Source organism: Acomys minous (genome assembly GCF_964271855.1).
Source record: "Acomys minous genome assembly, chromosome: 4".
Lineage (NCBI taxonomy): Eukaryota > Metazoa > Chordata > Mammalia > Rodentia > Muridae > Acomys > Acomys minous.
Window position 1 is genome coordinate 44,119,206 of NC_140486.1, and position 26,637 is coordinate 44,145,842.

Genomic DNA, 26,637 nt, shown 5'->3' on the forward strand with positions numbered 1-26,637 from the left:
CTCTTGTCCAGTCTCTTAAGTGCTGGGATTAGAGGCATGTCCCACCATGCCCTGCCTTATCGATCAGTTTAAATGCTTGTCTACCGCAGTGGACAGGTTTTAGTAGCTCTCTGAACAAAACGAAAAACAAATTTACTTTGACATGTGAATTTCAGTTTCCACAAGCAAATATCTAAACTCACTCCCACAAGTAAAATAAAATGTGAACTAGATTAACAAATGGTTAGGCCGTAGGCTCAAATAACCCTGTCCCCGGACGTGCGGCAATGTGTTTGTTGTGTAGTATTGTCTGTCTGTTGCAGGGTGTCTGAATTCCTTTTCTTCTCAGCCTCTAAATGCTTGTGCAAACGCAGAAATTAGATACATAAATGAATAAACAAATAAATATAGTTTCGGCAAATTTCCAGAAATGTCCTCTAGGGGGCACTGTCAGTCTCATTAAGAACTTTTGACTACTGGGGCTACTACAAACTGAGTACAAGATAGTCGCAAGCCATGCGACTGAGCTCACAGTCTGGCCAGTTCCAATAAAGACCTCACTCAAAATTTAACTTACCTATGAAATTTACAAATAGATGCTCAATTTGGGATTGCGACAATCCTAATGACGGTAACAACTTGTTTGTGTGAATCCACTTTGCTGGCTGTATACTTCAAGAGATCTGAGTATAGATCGAACATTTGTAACAAGGCTTGATGAAATAACGGTGCGCTCTGCAAGTGTGAACAGATGCAGGAGCTTGAAGTGGTGGCAGGAAAGGTGTAAGGCGCTTCAGGAATGACTGTTTTACCTGGGCTGATGTGTCTAAGTGAGAATGTGGGTTGGATAAATATCATCAAGAGTAATTTTATCTGACTCTTTTTATTCTCAATATGCTGCTTCAGGGAAAGTTGAACAGACACCCACAGCTGTGCCTCAACTTCTGCGGGAGAAGGCTGGAATAGAGAAAACTCCTGGCCAGTTTGCTGGCCTCTGAGGTTTTTGTTTGTCTCTCTCTCTCTCTCTCTCTCTCTCTCTCTCTCTCTCTCTCTCTCTCTCTCTCTCTCGGAAATCACAGGATGCTGGAAATGAAGAACAGAGAACATTATTTCATTTAATTAATTAATTGTTTTGTTTTGAGATGGAGTTTCTCTGTGTAGCCTTGGCTGTCCTGGAACTCACTCTGTAGACCAGGCTGGCCTGGAACTCTCAGAGATCCACCTGCATCTGCCTCCCAAGTGCTGGGATTAAAGGCGTGCACCACTACCAGGCCTGAACATAATTTTAAACATGGCCTTTGGGACAGGACCTTCAAATGCAGGCGAACCCTCAAGTGATTATTATTATTGCTGTTGTTGTTATTTATTTTTCAAATCAGGTTCTCATGCACTCCAGGCTGACCTCAAACACTCTATGTTTTATATGTTTAATATGACCTTGAATGTTCTATTCTCTGCCTCTACCTCCCGAGTACTAGGATTACAAGCGTGTATACTACTATCCCCATTAAAAATTATTTTATGCTTGGGAACGTGTTTTGTGCACATGCGTGACTGTATACTATGTGTGTGCTTGGTGCCTGCAGAAGCCTGAAGAGGCATGTGAGCTGCCGTGTGGTTCTGGGAACTGAACCCAGGTCCTGTGGAAGAGTAGCTGTCTCTCTCAGCCCCTCACAGCCAGTCTTTTGCAGTGTTGAGAACTGAATCCAGAACCTTGTGCTAGTTCGGCAAGCAGTCTACCAGCTGAGTTGCATCCCCAGTCAGTGATTAATTTTTGATGAACTCTCAGATTTTGGGCTTGTGGTTTCCGGCAGGGCCAGTCATTTTCCACACACTCGTCCAATACCTGCCTTTGTGGTCCTTCACTTTATGTTCTGACGTGGGAGTTTGGCCCACGGTATGAGGATTTGTGCCAGCCCTGCTCAGAGACAATGAGGAAGAGGCATTTCAAAGCTCAGGAAGACGGCTTGTCCCTGTTTTCCGGAGATAGCCAGATAAGGCAGGCGGCTCTATTTCAAAGCAAACTCTGGGCCAGCTCAGACAGTGCTTAGAACCACCCACTAGGTTACAGCCTAGGCAGCGAGCGGCCTCGCCTGATTGGGTACTATATCAGTCAATGAGGGGGCTCAGATTATGAAGTAGCTACGTAAAATCACTTGTATCCCAGTTTTAAGGAACCATTTTCTCTTCCTGGGAGGTCAGTTTCACACCGTGAGATGGAAGCCCTGATGGTGAAAGGCACGAGCTTTGAGGCCGGACCTGGGTTAGAATGAAGACGGTGGCATCATGGCTGTGAGACCTGGCTTGGGTAATGTAACCTCTCTGAGTTGGAGTCTCCGGTTTCTGCCTGGGAGCATCTCCATGGGCAGGCAGGTCCCAGAGGAGCAGGTTCATTACTGAGGAACATGAGTGGCAGGTGCAGAGAACGTCCCTGCAGAAAATCCTTTTAGGAAAGCATCTCTCGGCTGCCTTTTCTCAGAATTTGGTCCCAGGGAATCTAATTTCAAAAAATAAAGAGTTTTGCAGGCACTATATTTTTGGAAATAGTGTGTCCCTAGTGAGACTGATAAAGAATGACAGTATAGTGAGCCGTCTGAGAACTCTCGCTGTAAAGAAATTAGCTTCACTTGGTTTCACTCAGGGTTTCCCACGTTTATTTCATTAGGATTATCCCCCAGCCCCAAAGAACAATCAAGTCTATATGGGTTGGTAAATAAATGACTCAGGAAAAGTCTGCCCCTCGGTCCCACAGTTTAGTTGGACTCCTCCTCCTCCTCCTTTCCCTCCCCTTCCTCCTCCTCCTCTCCCTCTCCTTCCTCTTCCTCTTCCTCTTCCTCCTATTTCCCTGTAGTGTGAATGGGAGAAGTGGGACAAATGATCAGGCTGTCCCAAGCCACTCCACATCCATTCCTGAGGGAGCTCAGACAACCTCGGAAGCATGTTTTAAAGGTCACGGGCACTCACACAGTCTCTTGAAGGATTGCTCTGGGTCTTTCTGCCTTAGGTGGCTTAGATTTTGTTCCTTGTGCATTTTATAAAGTCTCATGAACTCTCGGAGCGCTCTACAAATGATCAACAACTATAGTAACCTTCTGCCATAACAATATTTCAAAAGGAACTGAAGGCTGTTGCTTACATACAGACACACACACCCACACCACACCATACACACACACACACACCCACACACCACACCGCACACATACACACACACCACACCACACACATACACACACAGCACCACACACATACACACACCACACCACACACATACACACACACAACACCACACACACACACACACACACCACACAGCACACAGCACACACACACAGGACACAGCACAAAAACACACACACCACACACATACACCCCCCCCCACACACAGAGTAGTAGCTTACGAGCAGATTAAAAGGACATAATTAATTTATAAGCCTTACCCTGATTAGAAAGTATAGAAGTGGAAAGATCACTAAAGATGATGTTCAGACGCAATTTGCAATTTGTACATTTCTTATACCAAGACACATATCTGATATAATCTACCAGATCCCTAAATACACATAAAACAAGGCTCAGTAAGTGACATCAGGCAGGGTAGGATAAAGATACTGTTCCTAAAAGGATTTGGGTCTACATCAAAATGCATAAAATCAAACCTAGCTACCTGTGAATTCTTTCTGTTGAAAGCATAAGTTCTGCCTAATTTTTACTAGAAAAATTTCAAGTGTAAAAATCTGGAGCAATAGTATAATAATCAGCCACCTGGAAATGTCAGCGTTTCTCCATTCTCCACTCCTATATGCAAATATACTTAAATATGCATGTACGTATATTGCTGGGCTAGTTTTTCCATATTAAGTGGCAGACATCACAGCACATCACCTTAAATATTTAACCGTGTATCTCTTTCATAAAGGACATTGTCCCACGTGATCACATGACATTATCTTGCCTAAGAACAGTGACAATAGTTCTGTAGTTGCAGCTGGTACCAGCTTCACAGTCAGAGTTCCTGAGGAAACAGTCAAAGCTCATTTGCTGCATTTAGTTATAGCAGTTTATTCTGCCGGCATGTGATTTTCCTAATTTCAATGTTTCCTTGATCTAATGACCAATGTTTTGTAGGTGTCCCACAGAGGAGCTTTGTTTTATTCGCTGTTACCTCTTTGGCCATTTAACAAGTTCTTTTACTCCCTGTCATTCTTGTAAACCAAGAGCTAGCCTTACACATAAGAAAGACTTTTGTGAAGCCCACCTCAGAGGTGGGCTTACTCTTCCTCCACCGTGTGTGTGTGTGTGTGTGTGTGTGTGTGTGTGTGTGTGTGTGTGTGTAAGCCAGAGACCAAGCTTGGATATTCTCCCTCAGGATACCGTTTATTTTGTTCTCTGAGACAGAGTCTCTCTTTGGCCTGGAGTCCATAATTAGGTTGGGCTTGCTGGCCAGAGAGCTCCAGGGATCCCCGCCCCCGCCCCGCCCTCCTCCTCTCGCCCCACCTCCCCGCCCCGCCCCGCCCCGCCCCGCCCCACCTCCCCGTCCTGCCTCCCCATCCCGCCTCCCCGCCCCCAGTACTGGGAACTCAAATGTGCGCCATGACACCTCCCAGGGCTTTCTAGTGTGGGTTATGGGCTTTGAACTCAGGCTCTCATGCTTGTGCGGTGAGCATTTTACCTACTGAGCTATCTCCCTAGATTTCTGAACTTGTTCTTCTTTGTTCTATTGTTCTATTTCCACATGACTATGAACAGAACCCTGTTTATGATGACTGGGGTTTAAGCTCTCCATCTAGTTTGAACTGAAGCAGAGGGAAAATGGCAAAATGTTGACTGTTGATGATTCAGTCTTCTTCAGCCAATTTTTCACATTCACCTGCATTTTTAAAACGTGAAACACTTTGAAAAAAACAAACAGATTTATTTATTGTTATGTATACAGTGCTCTGCCTGCATGTACACCTGCAGGCCAGAAGAGGGCATCAGATCACATCATAGATGGTTGTGAGCCACCATGTGGTTGATGAAATTTTAACTCAGGACCTCCAGAATAGCAGTCAGTGCCCTTAACCTCGGAGCCATGTCTCCACCCCCAAAACACTTCTAATATTACAGTAGCACTTGCCTATCCCCAAAATTTTAGAAAAATGCAACAAAATGTCAAAAAAGAAAGATAAAAATGATCATCGCTGATTTCCCTTTTAGGTAGAACTACTATCACTTTAATGTATCTACCCTTTTCTTTCCTCTAGCTTTTTATGGTGAATTCCACATTATTGAAAATAAAGTTTAGTCATATTTTTCAACTTAATTTGTAACAAAAATTTTCTCATATTATTCTGAACTTTTTGTTAGTCTTTTGAAAAATAGTTGCATGGTTATTGAATTCTTACTGTTGGAAATTTAAGGTGTTTTTTTTTCTGGGTATAAGTAATGTTACAGAGAATATCTTTATCTAGGTAAATATTTCTCTTCTTTGAAAATTATTTCCTCGGGAGAAATTATTGGGCTGAAAGGAATGGATTTTTAGAATTTATTTTCTGCCTGATTATCATGGTGAGGTGAGTTTATCATTGGCATGTAAAATATAATAAAACTGGGAAAGAAAAAATGTGTTCAGCATCCTCTGCCTGAAGGCTGATGTTAGCATCTTGACATGATTTCTTCTGATACAGGCAGTTATTTTCTTTCTTAGTAAGACTCAAGGGTCTGAACATCTTAAGGTTTTCGATAATACTGCCAAGATTGCTTTCAGATCTTTTTACTCTTCTGGAAGGGTGTGAGTTGTGACTGTTCTGAAAACACAAACATCTCAAATTTGTCAGGAAGACTTGCTTGCTTCCAAACTCTCTACACCTCTGCTGTGACTCACTGAGAGTCCACGAGCCTACCTAGAAAGGGCATGAAGAAAAGTCCTGGACAAATATTTCTCAGAAAGTTCATTGTCCAGGTTCTGATCTGATTGAGGTCCATGTTTCTGAAGGGCTGCCTTTGCTAATGGTGGTCATTTTGGGGTGTTTGGACCCTCTTTGTTGTGACAGCTAGGGAAGTCGGCTCACTGGATTGGCTTGACCACACAGACTCCTGGCCATTTACAAATACAGACAGAAGGACAGAAGTCTCTAGAAAGGAGTCTCTAGGATGTGGCTTACGTGGAGAGCAACAATATCTCTCTATACACCGAGAACACAAACAGGACTGATGTAGACTTGGGCCCTCTCAGCCTTTACCGGAGGATGAGAAATCAAGATCTCAGCCTCCTATAATTTGCCGTTGTACATCTGAGCATAGCTTTGTATCCAAGTGCGAGGAGCATGTCTTTTGATGCTAGGAAGAGCACAGTCTGCCCTTCCCCGACTACCACCCTGCCTCTTACCCTAGTTCTCTTCTCCCACCCTGTTCCTGTAGCAATTACACTTGTTCCATGGTCTGGGAAGCTGCTGGAACCTTTAGGAGGTAAGGCATGGCTGGCAGAACTACATCACTATCACTAGCAGAAGACCCCCAGTTCTGGCAACTGTCTACTTCCTGTTTGTTGCCATATGAACAGCTCCTGCCACACACGACAGCCTTGTTGCTATGGACTGAGCCATTGCAACAATAGCTTCTAGGTTGTGAGGGGCTAGAGTCATGAACCCCAAACAAACACGTCTACCCTCATTTTTTTTTCTGTCACATATTTTGTTCAGTGCAATGGAAAAAAATAATGCACACAGGACTGAGACACTTCCTTGTAGAAGGTACACGCTTTTCTGAACAGCCATCTGGCCTTACATAGTAACTAATTTCTATAGAATACACACAGCTCCTGTAAGAAATTTGGCTTCTCTTATCAGAAGCCATTCAACAATTTGATAGTTATTAGCCGAGTTCTAGCATGTACTGGGCACTTTAAGTAAACACGGGGGAAGAAAGCTGACATAGACAGTTTGCTACTCTCATATGCTCACAGCTATATGGAAGGAAACATGGGGGGGGGAACAAGGGAAAGAGGGGAGATCTTCATTGGGGGTGGACCCACGATTCATGGTAAACGTCTTCAGGCAGTGGAGAGGCTTCCAAAAGCAGTGTGCAACATGAAGGAGGGCAGAAACCATAGCTACCACTCTAGAAACAGAAATGAATGTAAAACGTAAACTTGAGGGCTTGGGACAGGAATGAGCTTGTGTGTGTGTGTGTGTGTGTGTGTGTGTGTGTGTGTGTGTGTGTGTGTGTGTGCCTTTAACACCAATTTCAGACAGTACCAGGACATGTAATGGAGGCTGAGGATGTGAAGGAAGGAATGTAGGGCTAGATTCTGAGGAATTCTGTCACATACGGGCCTTTGAACTTGTTTTGCGCTGAATCTCTGGGGGTTACTTATAACCAGCAACTGGCAAGTGCAGACCACTGGCAATGGGAGTGGGTCGGGTTGAAAGTGACTAGGAGGCAGCTGAAACTATGAAAGACCTAAGAAAGAACAATAAGATGACCACTGCACAAAAACCCCAACACCAGACACGAGAAGCTCTCTTTTGAGTTGTTAACCAGGACTTCCCAAGGGACTCTCAAAACACACAGCCAATTGCTATTGTCCTCGGTGACCTTTAGACATGGACGGTAAGTCCCTATTGTTAAAGACACCATGCACTTCAGAAACAGGGCTCTGAATCCCCTGAGCTGGAAATGACTTGAAAGCAGTCCTCTTGTGAACTAGCTTTTGTGGTACCAGAAGGTTCCACGTAGGCTTCTGAGGGAGGGAGGTGCCTAACCTACACTGTCCTCCCGCACCTATGATGGATATGAACCACATCAACAAACAGCACGGTACAATAATCCTAAGGGTGCACTAGTGGCGTGAATACCTTGCAGGTAACCAACAGCTCTTTAATTGGACTTCAGACCTGCTCAGCAAGAGCATACTGGAAACCTAGCTAACTACGTAGTGCTAATAAAGTGCTGATTCCTGGAGGAGAATCCACAGCAACTAGCTTTCTAAACCAGCCTGAATCCTGATGACCATCTATAGACACTTGCTCTTATACCCACAGATTAATGTGGTCTTCACCTCTCACCAAGGAAACGACTCTTTGCAGCAGACAGAGACCACTACAGAAAAGCCACAGTCACTCTGAATGCAGTTCTTAAGGCCGGTCCCAGTGGATACATGTACAAAACACCCTACACCTAAGTTCCAGGAAATGCTGTGGAAGAGGGTGTGGAAAAAATGTCAGAGCCAGAGGACAAGGGAGTTTGCATCTGTCAGTAATATCAGAAACATACAGCCATAAAATCTCATCTCCAGGCCGGGTGTGGTGGCACAGACCTTTAATCCCAGCATTCGGGAGGCAGAGGCTGGTGGAACACTGTTGAGTTCGAGGCCAGCCTGGTCTAAAAAGTGAGTCCAGGACAGCCAAGGCTACACAGAGAAACCCTGTCTTGAAAAACAAAACAAAAAACCGAAAATCTCATCTCCACGAGTGATCTGAACAAGGATGACTCCAATGAACACACCAAACTGAACAAAGGAAAGCTTATGAGGCCTCAACACTACACAAAGAACTGTAGGTAACTGAGGAAAGCTGGGAACAGGAGAGGTGGTCTTCCCCAGGGCAGAACACACTAATTGGTTGTCCGGTGCCATGAAAACATAATATAAGCAGCATTGTATATATATATTAGTTAGCAATTTTGTTTATTTTCTAAGTATTTTGCTTTGTACTTTTCAAATTCCTATAACTTAGCTTTTTAATTAATTAAACATTTTTTACATATACATTTATATTGTTACACATATACACAATAAATTACCTATAGTAAGAATAAAAGGTTATATTTAAGTATATCATGCATATACATATGTGCATGCAATAACAATTAGAGAGCGCGCGCGCTCGCGCACGGATTTGAAGAACAGTTGGGAGGGGCTTATGGAAGGGTTTGGAGGGAGAAAAGGGAAGGGAGAAATGCTATAATTAAATTATAACCTGAGAGGGGGTGGGGAGGGTATTAGTGATAGAATCCGTAGAAATGGCTGAGGAGTATGAGAGCTCGGCTCCGGCAAGCAAGTAAATCATTGAGCCTCTAGCAAAACTATGGAGAAAGTTCCCATTATTCCAGCTCCTCAGATTCAAACCAGACCTTAGGCCCAACTCAGAGGCTCCTTTTTCATTCCTTCTTGTATTCTCATCTCTTTAGAGACTTTTTCCTTCTGGAATAGTTTTTCCCCAGTGGACGCTTTGCTTTTAAGCACGAAATTGTCGTTTCACGGGCGTTAGGTATGCTTTCTACACAGGATTGTAGGACTGTTCAGACCCCCATGCCTGAGATCTCTGATACTCATCCCGTTAACTATCCCAGAGATGAGAATCCGCTAGGCTGTAGGGGCTGGCACAGTAGTTAAGAATGGAGACTTCATTTACTTTTTTCTTATATAGTTCAGTATTGCCTGCCTGGCTCATGTGTGCAGTGCCCGTGGAGTCCAGAAGAGGGCGTTAGAACCTCTGAAACTGGACTTAACAGATGGTTGTCAACCACTATATGGGTGCTGGGAACCAAAGCCAGGTTCTTTGGAAGAGCAGCAAGCGCTGTTAACTACTTGCATCAGTTACTCTGGTAGGAGACTCAGCTCCCGGACCGTTTGTCTTCCTCCTATTCTAAGAAGAAGCCCCAAGACCCTGTTTTGTATCTAGAGCCTCATGAGATACTGTTTGAAAAACTGGTGGGCGAGATGTGGTTTTAGAGTCACGTGGACATGTATTTCGATCTCCTCAGTAGATCATGGTTGATTTTGGTAAAAATAATGAGGCAGTTACTAATTGATGAAGCGTCCGTCTTTACATAGCACTCAATCATTGTCACACGTGTATTCACCCTTAGAGTAAGAAAAGTTAGGAGGGCGCTTGGGATCTGGAAGGGAACCACCACCCGTGTCCTGTGTCCCATCTCCTCCACGTGGCCGCGGTCACCTGCCTTTCATGAGCTCTATCAATATTTAATGTGTGGGTGTCAGTTGCTGTAACTGAGCATTCTCCAGAACCTCCTTGAATTAATCATATGCAGGAGGAGAGAAAATAAAATGCCTTTCTTTTCTCAGAGCCTGGATCCACTGGGTACTTGGAAGCCTGGAAAGCACAGCGTGAGCTTTCTGCTGCTGATGGAGGACCCCGAAAAGAAACTGGATCAGAAGAGCGAAGACAAACCCAGAAAAGTCCGGTTTAAAATCTCCTCTTCCTACAGTGGCCGAGTGCTGAAGCAGGTTTTTGAGGATGGGCAGGAATTAGAATCGCCCAAGGAGGAATACCCTCACAGCTTTCTCCAGGAGGCCCTTGAACCAATGGACGGTGTCTATGGGTCTGGGGAAGCCCCCAAGCCCCAGCTGTACTCCCCCAAGCTGACTGCTCAGAGGATCAGCGTGTTTAGAGACGGCAGTGCCTACACTTTGGCGGGCAGCCAGCCACTATTCAATGACTACAAGGCGAATGACCGTAAGGTTGGTATTGCTGTGAGGTTATAGCCTTCGAGGGTAGGCTCCCTGAAATCTGTCTAGAGAAATTCCAGAGTGTTTCAGATACGCGTCTCGCTCACGTTCAGCTACCCGGCCCGAGCTTTAGCCGCCTCGAATGGGGAGCTGTTATTAGAATAATATTTCTTGGACAAAAATAACACGCGGGTTGACTACTCATTGGAAAGTGCAATGAATATAAGCAGTGTTCAAATTCCATCCAGGGTAATACACTGTAATTGGGTCTTTGGCTGAGTTTCCTCAGCGTGCAAATTAAATAGAGGTGCGATGGTTTTCGGGTTGCGCGGCTGTCTCTTTATAGCAATATGCCGCAGTAAGCCATTTCGTTTCCTGAAAGAACTGAATAGTTAGAAGGCACCCGTTTTGCTCCGGCCAATTACTCAGCTGTACTTTATCCGTGTCTTGTTCTTTTTTTTTTCCCTCTCCTTATCAACTTCCCACTGCCTGCTTTCTTAAATTGTTGGTCTATTTATTTAGTTTTGCCTTCCCAGCACTCATTAATATGAATACTGTGTAGCTGGAGTCCTGGGAAGAAATGGAGAAAAGCAAATCAAACAGAGGAAGGTGTTAACTTGGGGAAGAAGTTTGAACTAATAGCTCAATGACGCAAGCTCTTCTGGCAGGGTTCCTTAGCCTCTCCGGTATCACTGATAATCAAAAGCCCATGCTGGGTTCCATTTGGAGCTAAAACAGCCTGGGGAATACTCAATGATTTCCAGACTCTAAGGAGTTGGGTGTGTGCTCGTGGCAGTCAGAGCATGGATGCTGTTTCTTCTAAAGGGTACATATAATTACTGGTAAATATGCCATGATATGTCCTCATCTTTGAAGGGTTTTATTCAGATAATTGTTTCAAATCGTTTTTATTGTTAGTTTCCTAAGAATGGTAGGTACTGCAGCAAATGTTTTGGACTTGGTGATACTGGCAAAAAGATCATTGTAGGCATATCCATAATCACCAAAACTGATACCAGGTTTCATTTTTGTGTTAAAACGTTGGCAATACAAAAATCCCTTCTGTTACTGGAGTGCTTTCTATGTTATAAAGCACTGTCCTGGATTTTCTTCTTCTATGTCCACCATATTCTTTTCTTTACCATGTTCTCAAGGGAAACGGCCAGGTCCACGATCATTTCTCTTTTGTGAAAGAGGAAAATTATGTGCCAAGTTGACCAAGGGCCCCACACATCATTATAGGAACCTAAGGTGCTGAGTCAGACTAGAGATGTGTATCCTCTGGTTTTCCATACTTTAATCTCCATGGCATGTTTCCTTTTAACAAACAAGATCATTACATAGTAATGATGACAGTGACGACAATGAAGATGATTTGTCTTTTGTGTCCTGGGTACTTAGCTATGTTTTTGGCTTACAGTAGTCCTGTAATTGTATCTTATTTGGAAGTTGAGAATTAATAAAGGCATAGATCATACAAGCCACGGATAGCTAATTTAAGCTACTTCTTAACTCATACGCCAACTTTGGCACATCTAAGAATGGTTTGATATAGATAATACAAACCACATCAAAGCACAGTATTCCAAAGGCCATGTTGAAGGTTGGATTCCTGTTTCATCTTGTTATGCCTCGTTTACTCTGTTGTTATATCAACTTCTGCATCCCGGTGTTGCCAAGGTCTGAGCGTGACAGGGTTCCTGATGGACCTGTGTGTGTGTGGCACGCGTAGCGAGACAGTTCAGTATGGCATTCGTGTAAAACAAGAAAACAAAAGCGGGAGCTTCCCAGCTCCCCAACAGCAGATGGGGCTGTTAGTTTAGCCCCCATAAATGCTGCCTATGATAACGTGATGAGATGCAGTTAAGTGCAGTGATTCACCTAAGGGTTTGGAACTCAAACAGATATTTGTATACCGCCATTAACAGAAACTCACAGTAAATTAGAGGTGGAAGCAAAGTAAGTGTTCATCGGCGGATGAATGGCTGCACGAGAAGTGTTACACACATGCCACGCATAACCAGGCAAAACTGTACCATTGCAGTGACATGAATGTAGTCAAACTGTTAAAATCAATCAAGACAAGAAGTGGATGGCGGTTGTCAGGCTAGGGCCAGACTGCTTATGGATCCAGTGTGGGAAGATAACGTTCGTTATACAACAAAGTGGATACAGGGTACTCTACACTTGTAAATGGTCAAAATAGTAAATTGTATGATATGTGCATTTTACTCTAATTGTAATAATAAAAACAAAACATGGGCACTGACGTCTGTCAAAGTCCAGTTCTACCCACTTTCCATGGGAGTTTGGACAAAGTGCATGACTTTGTTGAGCCCCAATGTCATCATCTTGGCCTGAGAAAAACAGAAGTCTTCATGACAGGGTCATTAAGATGATTAAAATAGATAACGCCTGGCATCCTGTACGTGATTCGCAAATGGTACCTGCTACTGCAGTGAGGAACATGTTCTTGAGGAAATGTTAGGTCTGTTTTTTTATTTTATGTGATGGGTGGAAAAGGTGGTGATAGATTTTTTTAAAAAAGTGTTAAGGAATTGAAACTCACTGAAATATGTATTGTTCATGAAATTGTGGACAGGAAAAGGAAGGGAGGTAAAGTTTCCTGAATACCCAATTTATATGCATTAAATGATCTCATAATTATAATATTTCAATAAGAAAAATTTTAAATAGGAAAAACAGAGGTTTACAGGGATAAAACCATGTGTCCATCTAACATAATTGTCAAATAACATTTGAATAAAATTTGAGTTGGAGCTGGGCAGTGGTGGCAAATGCCTTTAATCCCAGCACTTAGTAGGCAGAGACAGGTAGATCTCTGATTTCCAGACCAGTCTGATCTACAATGTGAGTTCCAGGACAGCCAGGGATACACAGAGAAACCTTGTTTGTTTGGTTTTTTTCTTCATTTTTTTAAAATTATGTTTCTTTTTAACATATACACATATTATTACACATGAATAAAATAAACTATATACAGCAGGAAGAACCATGAGACAATCAGGAATTATATAAATGTTACATTCATTTTTAGTGATTTGGCTATTTGTGTTTAGAAAACTTGAAACAAACATCTTTCCTTGTCATGGGCCGTCTTAGTTGGGTATAGGACCTTAGGGTCGGGAGTTTCTCTGGTTTGTCTCTGTTTGTCACTCATCTATCTCTGCTCACTGATGCTTTGAAAACTCCTGACTCCAAGGACCTATACCTGACTGAGACATTTCCTATCTTGATGCATCTAAATTTCTGATTGAAAAGCAATATCTATCATATCTCATCTCTATTAACTTAAAACATCTATCTTGATCTAAAAACATCTTAACCCCTAATCAACTAAGCTTAATTGTTAAGACTAAGCTATCTGGTCTTCAACCCCATCAGAGACTTGACAAGTAATAAAACTTAAATATCTGAGTGAACCGGAAGTGCAAGTTAGCAGCTTCCAAAATGAAAAAATGACAGAGACAGTTTATTGCCAAGAGACCCTGTTTTGAACAACAACAAATTTGAATTGGATTTCCTTGACTCCAAAGCCCATTAACTTTCTAGTGCCTAACAAGGCTTCTCTGTGTCCAGGAATGCCTGGATAACCGTCTGTAGCCATGTGGCTATAGAAACCAGATACTTTTTCATATAAGCTGCCATTCTAGACTGTTCTACCAGAAGCTAATGGATGCTTGGCTCCATCCAGCCGTCTATAATACAAGAGTGGATTGTCCTCATGGGCAGCTAGATGTAACCAGACCTTGTGAACTTCAGTTACACCCAGAGAGTTTGCTCAGACACAAGGGAGGATCTGGCTGGCATGAGGACTGAAACGAAGCATACATGCAGGGTGAGTGGGACCCTCCATCTTTGCAGTGAAGATATTTACTACCTTAGATATTGACTGGTGTCTTAGATGTTCAGGGGAAGGGAGTTGAAGCAGGTGATCATCCATTCTTTCAGCATATTCAGAGTTTTGTCTTCAAGAGAAGGAACTAGAAGAAAAGAGCTCGAGCTGTGAGGAAACTTCCCGGTAACTGAATCTTTTGGCTGCTACAGGAAGTAGAAACAGAACCTTCCAAAAGTACCACCATCCTTATCTTCCGATGTCGGAAACTGATAGTCCAGAGTGTGAAATGGGAATCCAGTGTGCATAAGACAGTAGGGAATGGAATCTGCTACAGGATCCCTTGAAGGGGGGAGGGGAGGATGGAAGGGCCAGACAGAAAGCCCATGGCTTAAATAATCACTGAAAACCCCGTGGTTGTTTACAGGAGTCCGAATGTTGAAGTTTTGCTCACATTAGATTTTGACTGAATACTTTAAATATGAGAGTTGTTTAATTGGGGCGTCATCTAAGTAGATTGAGTTTATCGTTTGTCCAGTTCTAAAATCAAGAAAGGTATTTCATGGCGGGGCATTTGGTTGTACAGCTTGAATGTGTATATAATCCTGGAGAATAGTTTTTAATAACAGCATTGACAACACCCGCGCTTGCACATTATCGTTAGCGTTTGCAAACCCTACTTTTCTGTATCTTCCATATCACCTTCCATTCTGAGAGGATGCTATTACCTTTAGGTTCTAGAGTCAAAATATGTTAATTGTGTGCATATTGCCAGCACAGAAGCCAGCAGGGAGTTGGGGAAGGAGCTGGAACTTGGTTTGGGGTGGTGAGGGGAGACAAGGTCTCTCTGTAGAGCCCTGTTCTGGAACTCACGTTGTAGACCAAGCTGCCCTCAAACACACATAGATCCACCTGCCTCTGCCTTCCAAGTGCTAGGATTAGAGGCGTGTCACCACCACCCAGCTGGTATTAGCCCTTATATTACTGAATACCGTGTGGCAGGACCCAGGAGTTTCAGCACATCTGTGGGAGTGCCTACCAGCTGGACGTCAAGACACACACCGATGCCACAATGGAATTCATCAGAGTACATGACTGCTCTGCGTCTTGTAACTAGTAGACATCAGAACTGGAAGTCAAGGCTGTTTCCCTCCAAGCTGGGTAACTTGGTAGAACTGTGTGTTCCTGGTGACGTGGTACCTGAACAGTTACTTTTTTGGTTGTTCTTTCTTCTCCTGCTCCTCCTCCTCTTCCTCCTCCTCTTTCTTTCTCCGCTTCTCCATTCTCCTTCTTCTTCTCCACCTCCTTCTCATCCCTTTCCTCTTCTTTCTCCTCCCCCTTTCTTTTTCTCCTGCTTTGCTTTCCCTCTCTTCCTCCTGGGCTTTCTGAACCTAAGGCTTCACATGTGCTAGGCAAGCTCTTTGCCACGGAGCTACAATCTTACATCTCCGTCTTCCACCTAGGTTCTTTAGTGCATTATAGCATTGTCTATTTTTTTTTTCATGAGCAAAACATTAAGCAAGACATGATAACCCATAGAAGGAGACATTAGAGCAGGGCTGTGCTGGCGCACAACTTTAATCCCAGCACTTGGGAGGCAGAGGTAGGCGGATCTCTGTGAGTTCGAGGCCTGCCTTGTCTACAGGTGAGTCCAGGATAGCCAAGGCTACACAGAGAAACCCTATCTTGAACCCCCCCCCAAAGGAGACATTAGTTATCAACAATGATCATTTATAAATATATTGACACAAAATATTCCATATTATATTAGTGACAAAAAATGGATTATGACAGGGTATATTTGATACATATGATATATTGAGACACATTTGGGAAGAAAAAATGCTTGTGAATAGTACTGGGTAGATATCAAAAATATGGGCTTTTGAAAACCAGGCATGGTAGTGCATGCCTTTAGTCCCAGCACTTGAGAGCAGATGCAGATGTATCTATGAGTTTGAGGCCAGCCTTTTTTACATAGTGAGTTCCAGGACAGCCAAGGCTACATAGTGAGACCAACTCTTAAGAAAAGAAAGACAGACAGATAATTATACGGGCTTTAGGGTCTGAAGAGATGGCTTAGTGGTTAAGAGCACTTGCTGCTCTTGAGGAGGACCCAAGTTTAGTTCCAAGTACCCACATGGTGCTTACAACCACTCATAACTCCAGTTCCAGGGGATCCAATGCCCACATCTGATATCTTCAGGCACCAAGCATGAATGAGGTACACATGCATATGTGTATGCAAAACACTCTGTACATAAAATACAGTGAATGGATCTTAAAACAAAACAAAACAAAACAAAAACCTTAGGTTTGAATCCTAGCCACAGTTCTTGAGTTATTCTGTCACCTTACTGAGGTACTTGACCCCATTTGAGACTTAGTCCTCACCTGTAAAGTGTGCAAATCACAGCGTTTACTTCATAGGGATGTTTGGTGGGGACGTGATGTCAGTAAAGTGCTTAGCGTGATGTTCAGTGAGTGGTGCGTGCTAATAGACAAGTGGAGAAGTATTTGCAAGGAACTGAAGTGTCCCTTTGCATGTCCCCAGCCCTGCAGTGGCTGTCCTGGGGAAGAGTGGGAACAGAAACTCTGGACTCCAAGCTTTATGGTCCCGCCCTGAGTGATCCAGCCTTCCTGGGTTCCCAACTACGTTTTTTAATTATTAATTTATTCTTGTTACATCTCAATGGTTATCCCATCCCTTGCATCCTCCCATTCTTCTCTCCCTCCCATTTCCCCCTTATTCCCCTCCTCTATGGCTGTTCCTGAGGGGGATTACCTCCCCCTGTATATGCTCATAGGGTATCCAGTCTCTTCTTGGTAACCTGCTATCCTTCCTCCGAGTGCCACCAGGCCTCCCCCTCCATGGGACATGGTCAAATATGAGGCACCAGAGTACGTGAGAAAGTCATATCCCACTCTCCACTCAACTGTGGAGAATGTTCTGTCCATTGGCTAGATCTGGGTAGGGGTTTAAAGTTTACCACCTGTATTGTCCTTGGCTGGTGCCTTAGTTTCAGCGGGACCCCTGGGCCCAAATCTGCCTATCATAATGTTCTACTTGTAGGTTTCTAGGACCCTCTGGATCCTTCTACTTTGCTATTCTCCCATGCTTCTCTCATCTAGAGTCCCATTAGGATGTCCTCCCCTCTGTCCCAGTTTCCTGGTAAGTGAAGGCTTTCGTGGGACATGCCCCTTGGGCTAGTATGCAGATATAAGTGAGTATATACCATTTGAGTCTTTCTGCTTCTGGGTTAACTCACTCATTATGATCATTTCTAGCTCAATCCATTTGTCCACAAATTTTGGGAATTCCTTGTTTTTAATAGCTGAGTAGTATTCCATAGTGTATATGTACCACCGTTTCTTTATCCATTCTTCTACTGAGGGACACTTAGGCTCCCCAACTACTTTGAGAAGGAACAAGCAAACCTTGGGGTGGGATGAATCACGGTTGCAACAGGCACAAAGTCCTTCTCTCCTGTTTCCTGCGATGGTGGGCAGGTTTCACAACCATGCATCTGGTGATGCCTGACTCCCGCTCTCTGTCTCTCTAGCCTCCACCTATTATAGACTTTGGGAACATAATAATCTACACAAACAACTTGAAAATCATCAGAACTCCGATGGACAAAAGGGACCTCATGGGGAAAAGCCTCCAAAAGGAAGACATTGCTGAGGAAGACTCTCTAATGAGAAAAGGAGAAAGTGATGGCTGCGGAGAGCACAATGGCAGCCCCCTGCCGGAGACGGAGCTCGGGTTTCTCCACAATCAACACACACAGGTGCGTCAGTGCCACTGCTCCAGCTCCCGCTGGCCCCTCAGCAACGGCCTACAGACTGTTTTGCTCCCGCATTAACTCCCTAAACACTTATAACGTCTGTTAAGGGGCGAGAGAATTTTAGCATCTATTGAATCGTAACAGCGTATTGTTGGTATAAGCAGTTATAGTTTCGTGTTTAAAATATTTATAATTTTTAGGTTTTCTGGGTGAATGTTCACATCTGGTTAGGAGTCTGTTGCTGTCACTGTGAGATGTGGCTTATAAACACCAAGTTTTAGAGATGGGGAAAAAAAATCTGTAGACCAAGCTGCTCTTGAACTCACAGAAATTTGCCTGCCTCTGCCTCCTGAGTGCTAGGAGTAAAAGGCTTGTGCCACCACTGCCTGGCTTTTATTTTATTTTTTTCTGAGACAGGGTCTACAGTTCAAGCTGGCCTTAAACTCCCTGTGTAGCTGAGGAGAATCTTGAACTTCTGATTCTCCTGTCTCTACCCACAGAGTTCTGGGATTACAGCTATTCCAGGTTCATCTGGTGCTGGGCATTGAGCCTAGCTAGGGCTTCCTGTGTGCTAGGCAAGAACTCTACCAACTGGTCTTCACCCCTAGCCCCAACTCTGCCCTTTTCTTATGGGCTCATGTGTGCCTCTGTCACTGTTCCACGTCTTAGTCCATACATCAGTGGAGGTGCTGTAAAGTCTTGAGTCCCTTGGAAAATTAGCTGAGTTGAAACTGATACCATTTGTAAATCCACAAGCCCAGGCACCTGTCGACTGCAATTTCTTGCTAGATACTACAGGTGAATGAGTGAGCCAGATGTTGTGGTCATCACTGAACATCACACTTCAGGGTCCCTTGGATGCAAGGCTTGTTTCTGTGGGACTCAGTCTGACATCCCATGAGTTGGACTGGAAGCGGGAAGAAGGGCTTTGGGGTACCTGAGTGATGTCCTGCTCTGGAGGGGGGGCGAGGTAAAGAGGACATAGAACTCCTATAAATTGATTAAAGAAATAAATTAATGAAAAGAAAAAAAAAAAGAGAGAGAGAACAGGGAACTCATGGCCAGCTTTGAGTGATGACCTTAGCCCAAGGGGCCAAGTTTTCCCACTCTTCTTCCTCTGCCTCGCATGGTTGCCTAACTCTCTATGCAACCTCCTAAAATAACGCTTCTCTCCTCCGCCCTCGCTCCGTCCCCTCCACCAGAACACAGGTCTCACTGACTGCACTAAAAGGCTACTGACGTTTGCTTCACACCTACCCTCTGAGCTGATTTCAAACCCAGTGTAATGCGTTTGAAATGAGAATCTGTTTCTGTCACCCCCCATCTCCTCCACCAGAACACAAGCCACTTGGATTTTTGCTCATATCCACCCTTTGAGCTTTCTGTGCTGTTACATTACTTGGCGTAGGACCACATCTCTCTATATTTTAGAAAGCCCTGAGTTGCCTGGCCAGTGCTGGCCTGTCTGGCTTTATCAGGTACACATTTCCTGGTGTGCCCTTCCTCCCTCACCTCTCTCCACTGCCAATCTGCCATCTCTCACGCGTCCTTTGCACTCTCTTGCCGGGAGCAGATCCCTTCTGCATGCCATGCCCCCAAGGTCTTCCATTATTGTTTTTAAAATTTATCTGTATTATCAGTATTATCTGTAGGCCCGGCTAGCAATCAATCAAGACACAGACACTTGTGATGTTTTCAGATAGCCTTAGTTAACCTGGGGCAGGGCAGATATCAATCCTCTAAATTGCCTCCCATAGTGGGGCCTCAGGCATGGGATCCCTGTCTCAATCCCAGGCCATCTGCTTCTAATAACTTCTATCAAGCTGCTTTTCATCCATAATCCCAAGTGCTTGTTCATGTTCTTCATCTGGGCCGGATTCTCCATCCACGCTGTGGGCCATATGCTTCTCCAGCTAACCCATGGCTGCCTTCCTCTCTTCACTTCAGGTCTTCTTTTTCTCCTGGTGGCAGTCCTTTTTTTTCTTGTGGCAGTCCTTCTTCTTTCCAGAATTCCTTCCTCTCTAAGCCCCACCTATCTCCTGCCCTGCCCAGGTGGGATGGCTTTTTTATTAAGCTGGATCACACAGCAAGCAGCAAATAGCATCAAAATACATCAGATTAGCCCAATATTCCTTCCTCTTGCCTTTAGCTCTTGAGATCTCAGTGGAGGGCTCTCATGAGGACAGCATCCTCAGAATAAACCCATCAGGACCTTACAAGCATCCTCGTAACTGCAGCTTTACTTTCATTTTGGTGATTATGTGGTTAAGGTGTGCTCATACCTACCAGGGTTTGATCCTCACAAAGGCAGAAGTTATGTTCAAGTTGGAGGCAACGCTGCAGCTCTTAGATCCTCTGCCCCCACTCCCACCCCCACTCAAAAGCCTTGGCATATAATTGGTGCTCAGTTAATATTGTCTAACTGTGTGTGGAAAACACACTGGAATCTGCAATCAAGTGTTGACTGGTAAGAAATACCTCACTATTGCTTCTCATCTTCTACAAGGACTGAGCATGCCAGCCAGCAGACAGCTCGGACACTGTGAACATCGCTTTTCCTTTTTAGAATTCTTGTTTGTTTGTTTTTGTTTGTTTGAGACAGGGTTTCTCTGTGTGGCTCTGGCTGTCCTGGACTCACTTTGTAGACCAAGCTGTCCTCGAACTGATAGCAATCCACCTGCCTCTGCCTCCCAAGTTCTGGCATTAAAGGTGTGCCCCACCACGCCCAGCTCTCTTTAGAATTCTTTAATGCTGATATTTCTTCTGCTACTCTGTAAATTGGAGGAACTCCCTCCCCCACCCCCCAACCCAAGCCCCAAAAGAGAGTAAAAAATAGGAAAGTGCAGGTCATTCCCTGAAAGAAAAGACAACAGCAGGCTCCACATGACAATTACCTTTCAATTCAATTTGGAGGAATCCAGGACTTCTTTTTGTTTTTGGTTTTTTGTTTTTTTCTGTAGTGCTGTAAATGAGGGCAGAGTTATGTGGTAGAAGGTTGCTGGGAAAGGTTGTCTGTCCTTTAAACCCTGTTTTAAATTACTATTTGTTTGTTCAGTCCCTCATGCAATAAATGCCCAGACAAGTTTTATTCTAAAAGGAAGGGTCAAGGAACATCAAGGGAGCCCTTCTGACCAAGAGATGCTTTGCTCTGCTATATGAAACTGGGAAGAGAAAGCCTGATGCAAGAGAAGGGCAAGGCTGAAAAACCTGGGCCACCTTGAACCTCTATCAGCTCTAACGCAAAGGAGAAGAATAACAGAGTCGAGCCTCAGCAGGATGTGCAGGAGAAGGGTTCTGTCTCTGCCTTTGGCGGGTTTGTAATTGGGAGCCTCTGGGTACTTTAACGCTTCATGTGACATCATCTTTGAGAAAGTAAGATAAGGGAATAATAATAACAGTAATAGCTACTGATTTGTCAAAGGCTCGTGAGAGCCAGCTACCATGCCCAGTGTTTGTCCATGCAATAGTTCATTTCATTCCCATGAGGACCCCCTTGGTGTATGTGTTACCAACTCTTACTCTGCAGCTAGGGAAACTGAGGCTTAGAGGGGTCACTAGAGACAGCAATCAAATTTAGGCTCATGGACCAATGTCATGATAATGACTACTTTTGTTCTGCAGACTCTAGTTTTGTGCTGGTCACTGTCGTCATAGCTGTGCAAGCCTGCGTGTCTGCAGGGAGCATGCGCCCCCTTTTTTGAATTGAGAGGATCTGCTATGGCCTCGAGCCTAAGCTATGCTATGCAACTGTGTTTTACTCCTGGCGCTAAGTATTTTTAACAAGAATTTTTAAATAATTTATTCATTTTTATTTTATGTTTTGCCTGCATGTGTGCCTGTGTGAGGGTGTCTGATCTTGGAGTTACAGAGAGTTCTGAGCTGCCATGTGGGTGCTGGAGACTGAACCTGGGGCCTTCTGGAAGAATCCTCAGTGCTCTCAACCACTGAGCCATCTCCCGAGCCTCTTTGAGAAGAATTTTAAGAAGAAGGTTCCTCTGATTCTTGTGCCTGCACTTGGGACTCTTTTCTTTTTCTTGATTTGCCTTGTTCAGCCTCACAATGTGATGGTTTTTATTTTAATCTTTGATGTTGTAAAGAAAAAAAAATCCTTCGATTTTACCAATAAAGTCCCAGGAGCCAGATGCAGGGATGAAAGACTACTAGCTCACAGAGACAGAGAAAACACCCAGCTGACCTTCCTATTCAGCCAATTTCCCAGAAGGAAAAGGTCTTTCTTACTCAGCTCATATCCCAGAAAAAGAAAAAAAAGCCCTTTCTCCTTTTCCACACTGTCTTAAATACCTTTCAACTCAATGTCCCTCCTTTCAGCTTCCTGTGTGCTTCTCTATCTGTCCTCCAGACTTACTCTTACTCTCTATGTGTGTCCCCCCCCCCCAACCATGTTCACTTCCTGTCAGTCTTTTGACCAAGGATTAACTTTATTTAATCCTGTTTACAGAAAGCTCTTGGATTAAAGATGTGTGCTAGGGCTGAGCCACACCACCAGTACTTGTTTACAGTAAACAGAAAGCTCTACGGCCAAAGATGTAGCCACACCACAATAAGAAACACTGTTTTACAGTTCACAGCCTCTGTGTTCACAATGGAATCAAATACCCTCCAACAAATCTCTGCCTCTGGTGAGAGGCAGAAAGGGAATGATTCTGCAAAGAAGTGGAGGTGGGGGAGGGGCTGGGGGAACTAGAGGGAGGGGAAGTGGAAATTGGGGTATAGTACATGAAAAAAAGAATTTCTTTTCAATAAAAAGAAAAAAGAAGAGAAGAAGAAGTTTCCTCAACATGGTTATGTTTATTTTATTGGAAGGCCACCATGTGGACACCAAATATTGTTCCAGGCACTGCTGTAAGTGTGATTCTGGGTGTCTGGGGAGTGAGGATGAATTGGAGTCAGGAGGTCAGGAAATCTCAATGGAGCCAGAGGCTTTCTGGCTGGGGCTGCCATGGGGCGGGGAGAGGGGCTCCTGAAAGGGAGGAGTGGGTGGGTCCGTCTGTCAGGAGGGAACTGAACCGCTGACGTCTGGAGACAGGTGGGCATTGATAGTAGACGTGCCTCAGGACAGAAGCCCCCCGTGCTCCGTGAAAAAGGAGTTGTTTAGGTGAAAGGTTTTCAGATCAGCTACGATTATGCTTGCTGTATCGTGGGCTTTTATCAGGAGGGCAAGTGTTTCCTCAGAAGCTTTTCCAAGTTCTACTGAGATGGCCAGGGTGCTAGACAGGCAACTCCGTTGTGCCGGCTGGAGTGGAAAGAACATCTCAAAACAATGGGTGAGACTGTGCCAGTGCTGGTGGGCTCCTGTGGGAACGTGGGTGAGGGAGAAGCTGGGATGGGTGCGAGAGGGCGGTTTCGAAGCTGAACTGGACAGGGCTCATTAGTAAGGTTCCCAAGGCGTCAATTTGGTTTGCAGCCTGCTCCGTGGGAGATGCAGTTTATTTATTTATTTTAAATGAATATTTATTTTATTTTTAAAGATGTACTCATTTATTATTATGTATACAATGTTCTTCCTGCATGTACACCTGCACACCAGTATAGGGCACCAGATCACATTATAGATGGTTGTGAGCCACCATGTGGTTCCTGGGAATTGAACTCAGGACCTCTGGAAGAACAGCCAGTGCTCTTAATCTCTGAGCCATCTCTCCAGTCCAGGAGATGCAGTTTATAAAGAGTGTGAAGTTGCTGATTTCTGTAAGACGTCTCAAGACATAGTCAAGGGGCGTTTTCTGGGACCAGGAGATTTGGGCGGGAAGAAACCTAACTTTTATGTGGGGCTTAGGATATATGAGAGGGGAGGAGGCTGCATTTGCACAAGATCCCTCACTTAATATTCCAGAACTGAGAGGCTAAGCGTTATCAGTCCTGTTTCCTAGGTACAGAGAACAGGAGAGGCTAAGCAACGTGTCTCAGTTGTGCTGCCCTCATCAAACACCAGCCTCCATTTTAGTCTGCTTACTCTGTAGCCCAGAGCTTTTTTCTTTTTAATTAAGAACTTCATTCACTACGTACGTAGCTCTGGCCGACCTGAAACAGTCTGTGTAGAACATGCTGGCCTTGACCTCTGCCTGCCTTTGCCTCCCAAGTGCTGGCATTAAAGGTGTGAGCTACTTTGTCCAGCCATACATAAAGAGTTTGATCTATTCCACAGTCCATTTCCTACTCCCTAATCCCATACCCATCCATTTCCCCCTCCCTACTTCTGGAACTTTCTCTCTTAGAGAAAAACACTGAGTTGACTCAGGGTTACCTCTAAGTGCATGGCTGTGGGACCATCTACCGGAGCACAGGGCCAAACCCCAGAAGAAAACTGACAATCCCTTCCTTCTCCAGCAGTCACCAGTTGCCAGTAGCTTCTTAGAGATGAGTGTGACTTCATGAGCCTCTATCTCGTACATCACAGCTCAGGGTTTTAAATCATTGGGCCTTACACAGTTCTCAAAGAGAATAAAACATTACAAGAACTCAGAGCTAATTCACTCACTCACCCAGCCTGCCAGCTGCAGAAAATATCCCTTCTTGAACACCTTATATTGGACAGCTGCAATAAAGAGCTGTGTGTAGCGTCACAGGGAACACAGGACTCCAGGGTTCCGCCCCCAAGGGATCAGAAGCCTCCTCTTCTTCCAGGCTGTGTGTCTGACATTGCCAGGGAGCGTCTCAGTACGACTTGTTCCCACGGCACTGGGTGATAGAATGCTCCGGATGGGGATGGCCGTGTAGGTGCCTTGTGGGACACAGGAAGCCCCGAGGGAAGGAAGCATCTGGTTTCTTCGAGTGCCTGCTGAGGTTTGTCACAAGGGCTTGTTACTCTCCTTGGCGGGGAGAGAAGTCATGCCCTTGCCTTTATGGAGCTTCTGTCAGATGGGAAAAAGGGTGGTCAAGAGCAGAAAGTTGCACAATGCCAGGTGTTGTTGCAGATGTTGTGCCCGTGATGTTCGTCTGAAAAACCCTCTCTGATAAAATAGCTGTTCTATGCCCGGGCCTCACTAGCATCGGTGGGAAACGTTCCCTCCAGTCTGCTCCGGTCTTTGCCAAGACCTAGCACTGTTTTGATCTCCAGTCCACAGCTGCACTCCCACTCAGGTGAGCATTAAATGGAGGGCTTCTATGTGCCTCTAACTGCTGAGGTCATAAGCCACGCTGAAGCTATTTATGTGAGAACGGAGGGCTTGAACCTCTGGTCTAACCGAAGCCCGACTTGTCTTTTGCAGGATAGGCTGGTCCCTGACGACAATTGTCTCCACTGCCAGGGGTCCGGCATCGCCACCTGTTCTCTGTGCCATGGCAGCAAGTTCTCAATGCTGGCTAACAGGTTCAAGGAGTCCTACAGAGCCCTCAGGTGCCCTGCCTGCAACGAGAACGGCCTTCAGCCTTGCCGGATTTGCAGCTCATAGACCATAGCCCTGGTTTTCACATCTGCCTTTACTGCAAGCTCTCACACGATGCTCCTAACAAACCATCCCCCTTCCTCCTGCCTGTCTCAGAAAGGGAGCCTGTTGCAGCTGCAATCACTTCTACCACTAGCAGCAAATCTCAAATTATTTGATGACAGTTTGTGAAGCCGGTAACATCTCTCTACATGGGTCTAAGTAACAGGGGCACATTTGAATTTGAATCTGCTTTGAACTGGTTCTAAAATTATCCTTCCAGGAACATGTGCATGCATCTCACTTGATTTAGCCCAGTCTTCCCCTTGCACCAGTGAACAAATAAATAAAATGTACACTTCAGGCAGCAGGTTGAAGTCATTTTCTGGGCTGGGAGTTATTTTGCAAAATTATGTGGTGAGAAAGGAATAAAGAAGTGGATTTCTAACGAACCAAATTCCTGCTGCTTATCATGCATCCGAAATTGTCATTGGTCAGATTGAATTTCTAATGAAGCAGAAGAGGGAAGCATCAGCCAACACTGGAGGCCCTGGCAGGTCTCTACAAGCAAAACAGGATGCTCATTCCTGAGACAGGTGGGCTGAGGAGGCCCTTCTTCTGTAGCTGCTCCATGTGGCATGCTCAGGCACTCACTAGGCAGGTAGGGAGCTGCACTCCCACTCAGGTGAGCATTAAATGGAGGGCTTCTATGTGCCTCTAACTGCTGAGGTCATAAGCCACGCTGAAGCTATTTATGATAAATTTTGGGGCTCAAGCATGTATTTGTGATAAGACTTCTGCAAACTGCCAAATACACCAGTCTATTTTAAGACTAAGATCTAGCCAGCATCCCTTTAGAAAGGACAGCAGGTGTTTCACGCTGGTCTACAGAAACTAAGAGAAAAACCAAGAGGGCTGATAATTAGACAATGTGTTTCTACAGCCCACGACTGTGCGTGTGAAGGGAGTGACTCTTCCCTCTTAAAGACAGTTATTAAGTTTTGAAAACACGTTTGTTAATGAACTTTTGTGGCTTGAACGCCCACTCTCCAAACTCAGCGAGAATGACTCTGAAACCCGTTATCTAGTGAGACTCGCTGCTGCTTATCTCCAATAATAATCCTGACTTCACATCTTAGCAATTCTTCAAGGCTTTCTTGCTGTTCTCTTACACTC

The 26,637-nt window shown here is 44.6% G+C and overlaps 1 protein-coding gene across 2 annotated transcripts; it reads left to right on the forward strand.

Moving 5' to 3' along the window:
- Positions 1–2,208: 2,208 nt before the first annotated feature.
- GRXCR2 (glutaredoxin and cysteine rich domain containing 2) lies at positions 2,209–25,873 on the forward strand. 2 transcript variants are annotated; one of them, XM_084779237.1, is made up of 4 exons: positions 2,209–2,287; positions 10,049–10,444; positions 17,852–18,079; positions 25,306–25,873. In XM_084779237.1, exons 2-4 carry the CDS (start codon positions 10,109–10,111, stop codon positions 25,486–25,488), a joined length of 747 nt encoding a protein of 248 aa, XP_084635363.1. In that variant the 5' UTR covers positions 2,209–2,287; positions 10,049–10,108; the 3' UTR covers positions 25,489–25,873. The 2 variants fall into 2 exon arrangements, with proteins under 2 accessions (XP_084635363.1, XP_084635364.1); XM_084779238.1 differs by lacking the exon at positions 2,209–2,287 and having other exon boundaries at positions 10,034–10,444.
- Positions 25,874–26,637: the final 764 nt, after the last annotated feature.

Bases quoted from the DNA above. Each gene is read 5' to 3' on its own strand.
- GRXCR2 (XM_084779237.1), top strand. From the start codon at position 10,109: ATGGAGGACCCCGAAAAGAAACTGGATCAGAAGAGCGAAGACAAACCC. The intron at 10,445-17,851 runs GTTGGTATTGCT...CTGTCTCTCTAG, and splicing joins ACAAGGCGAATGACCGTAAG to CCTCCACCTATTATAGACTT. The intron at 18,080-25,305 runs GTGCGTCAGTGC...TGTCTTTTGCAG, and splicing joins TCCACAATCAACACACACAG to GATAGGCTGGTCCCTGACGA.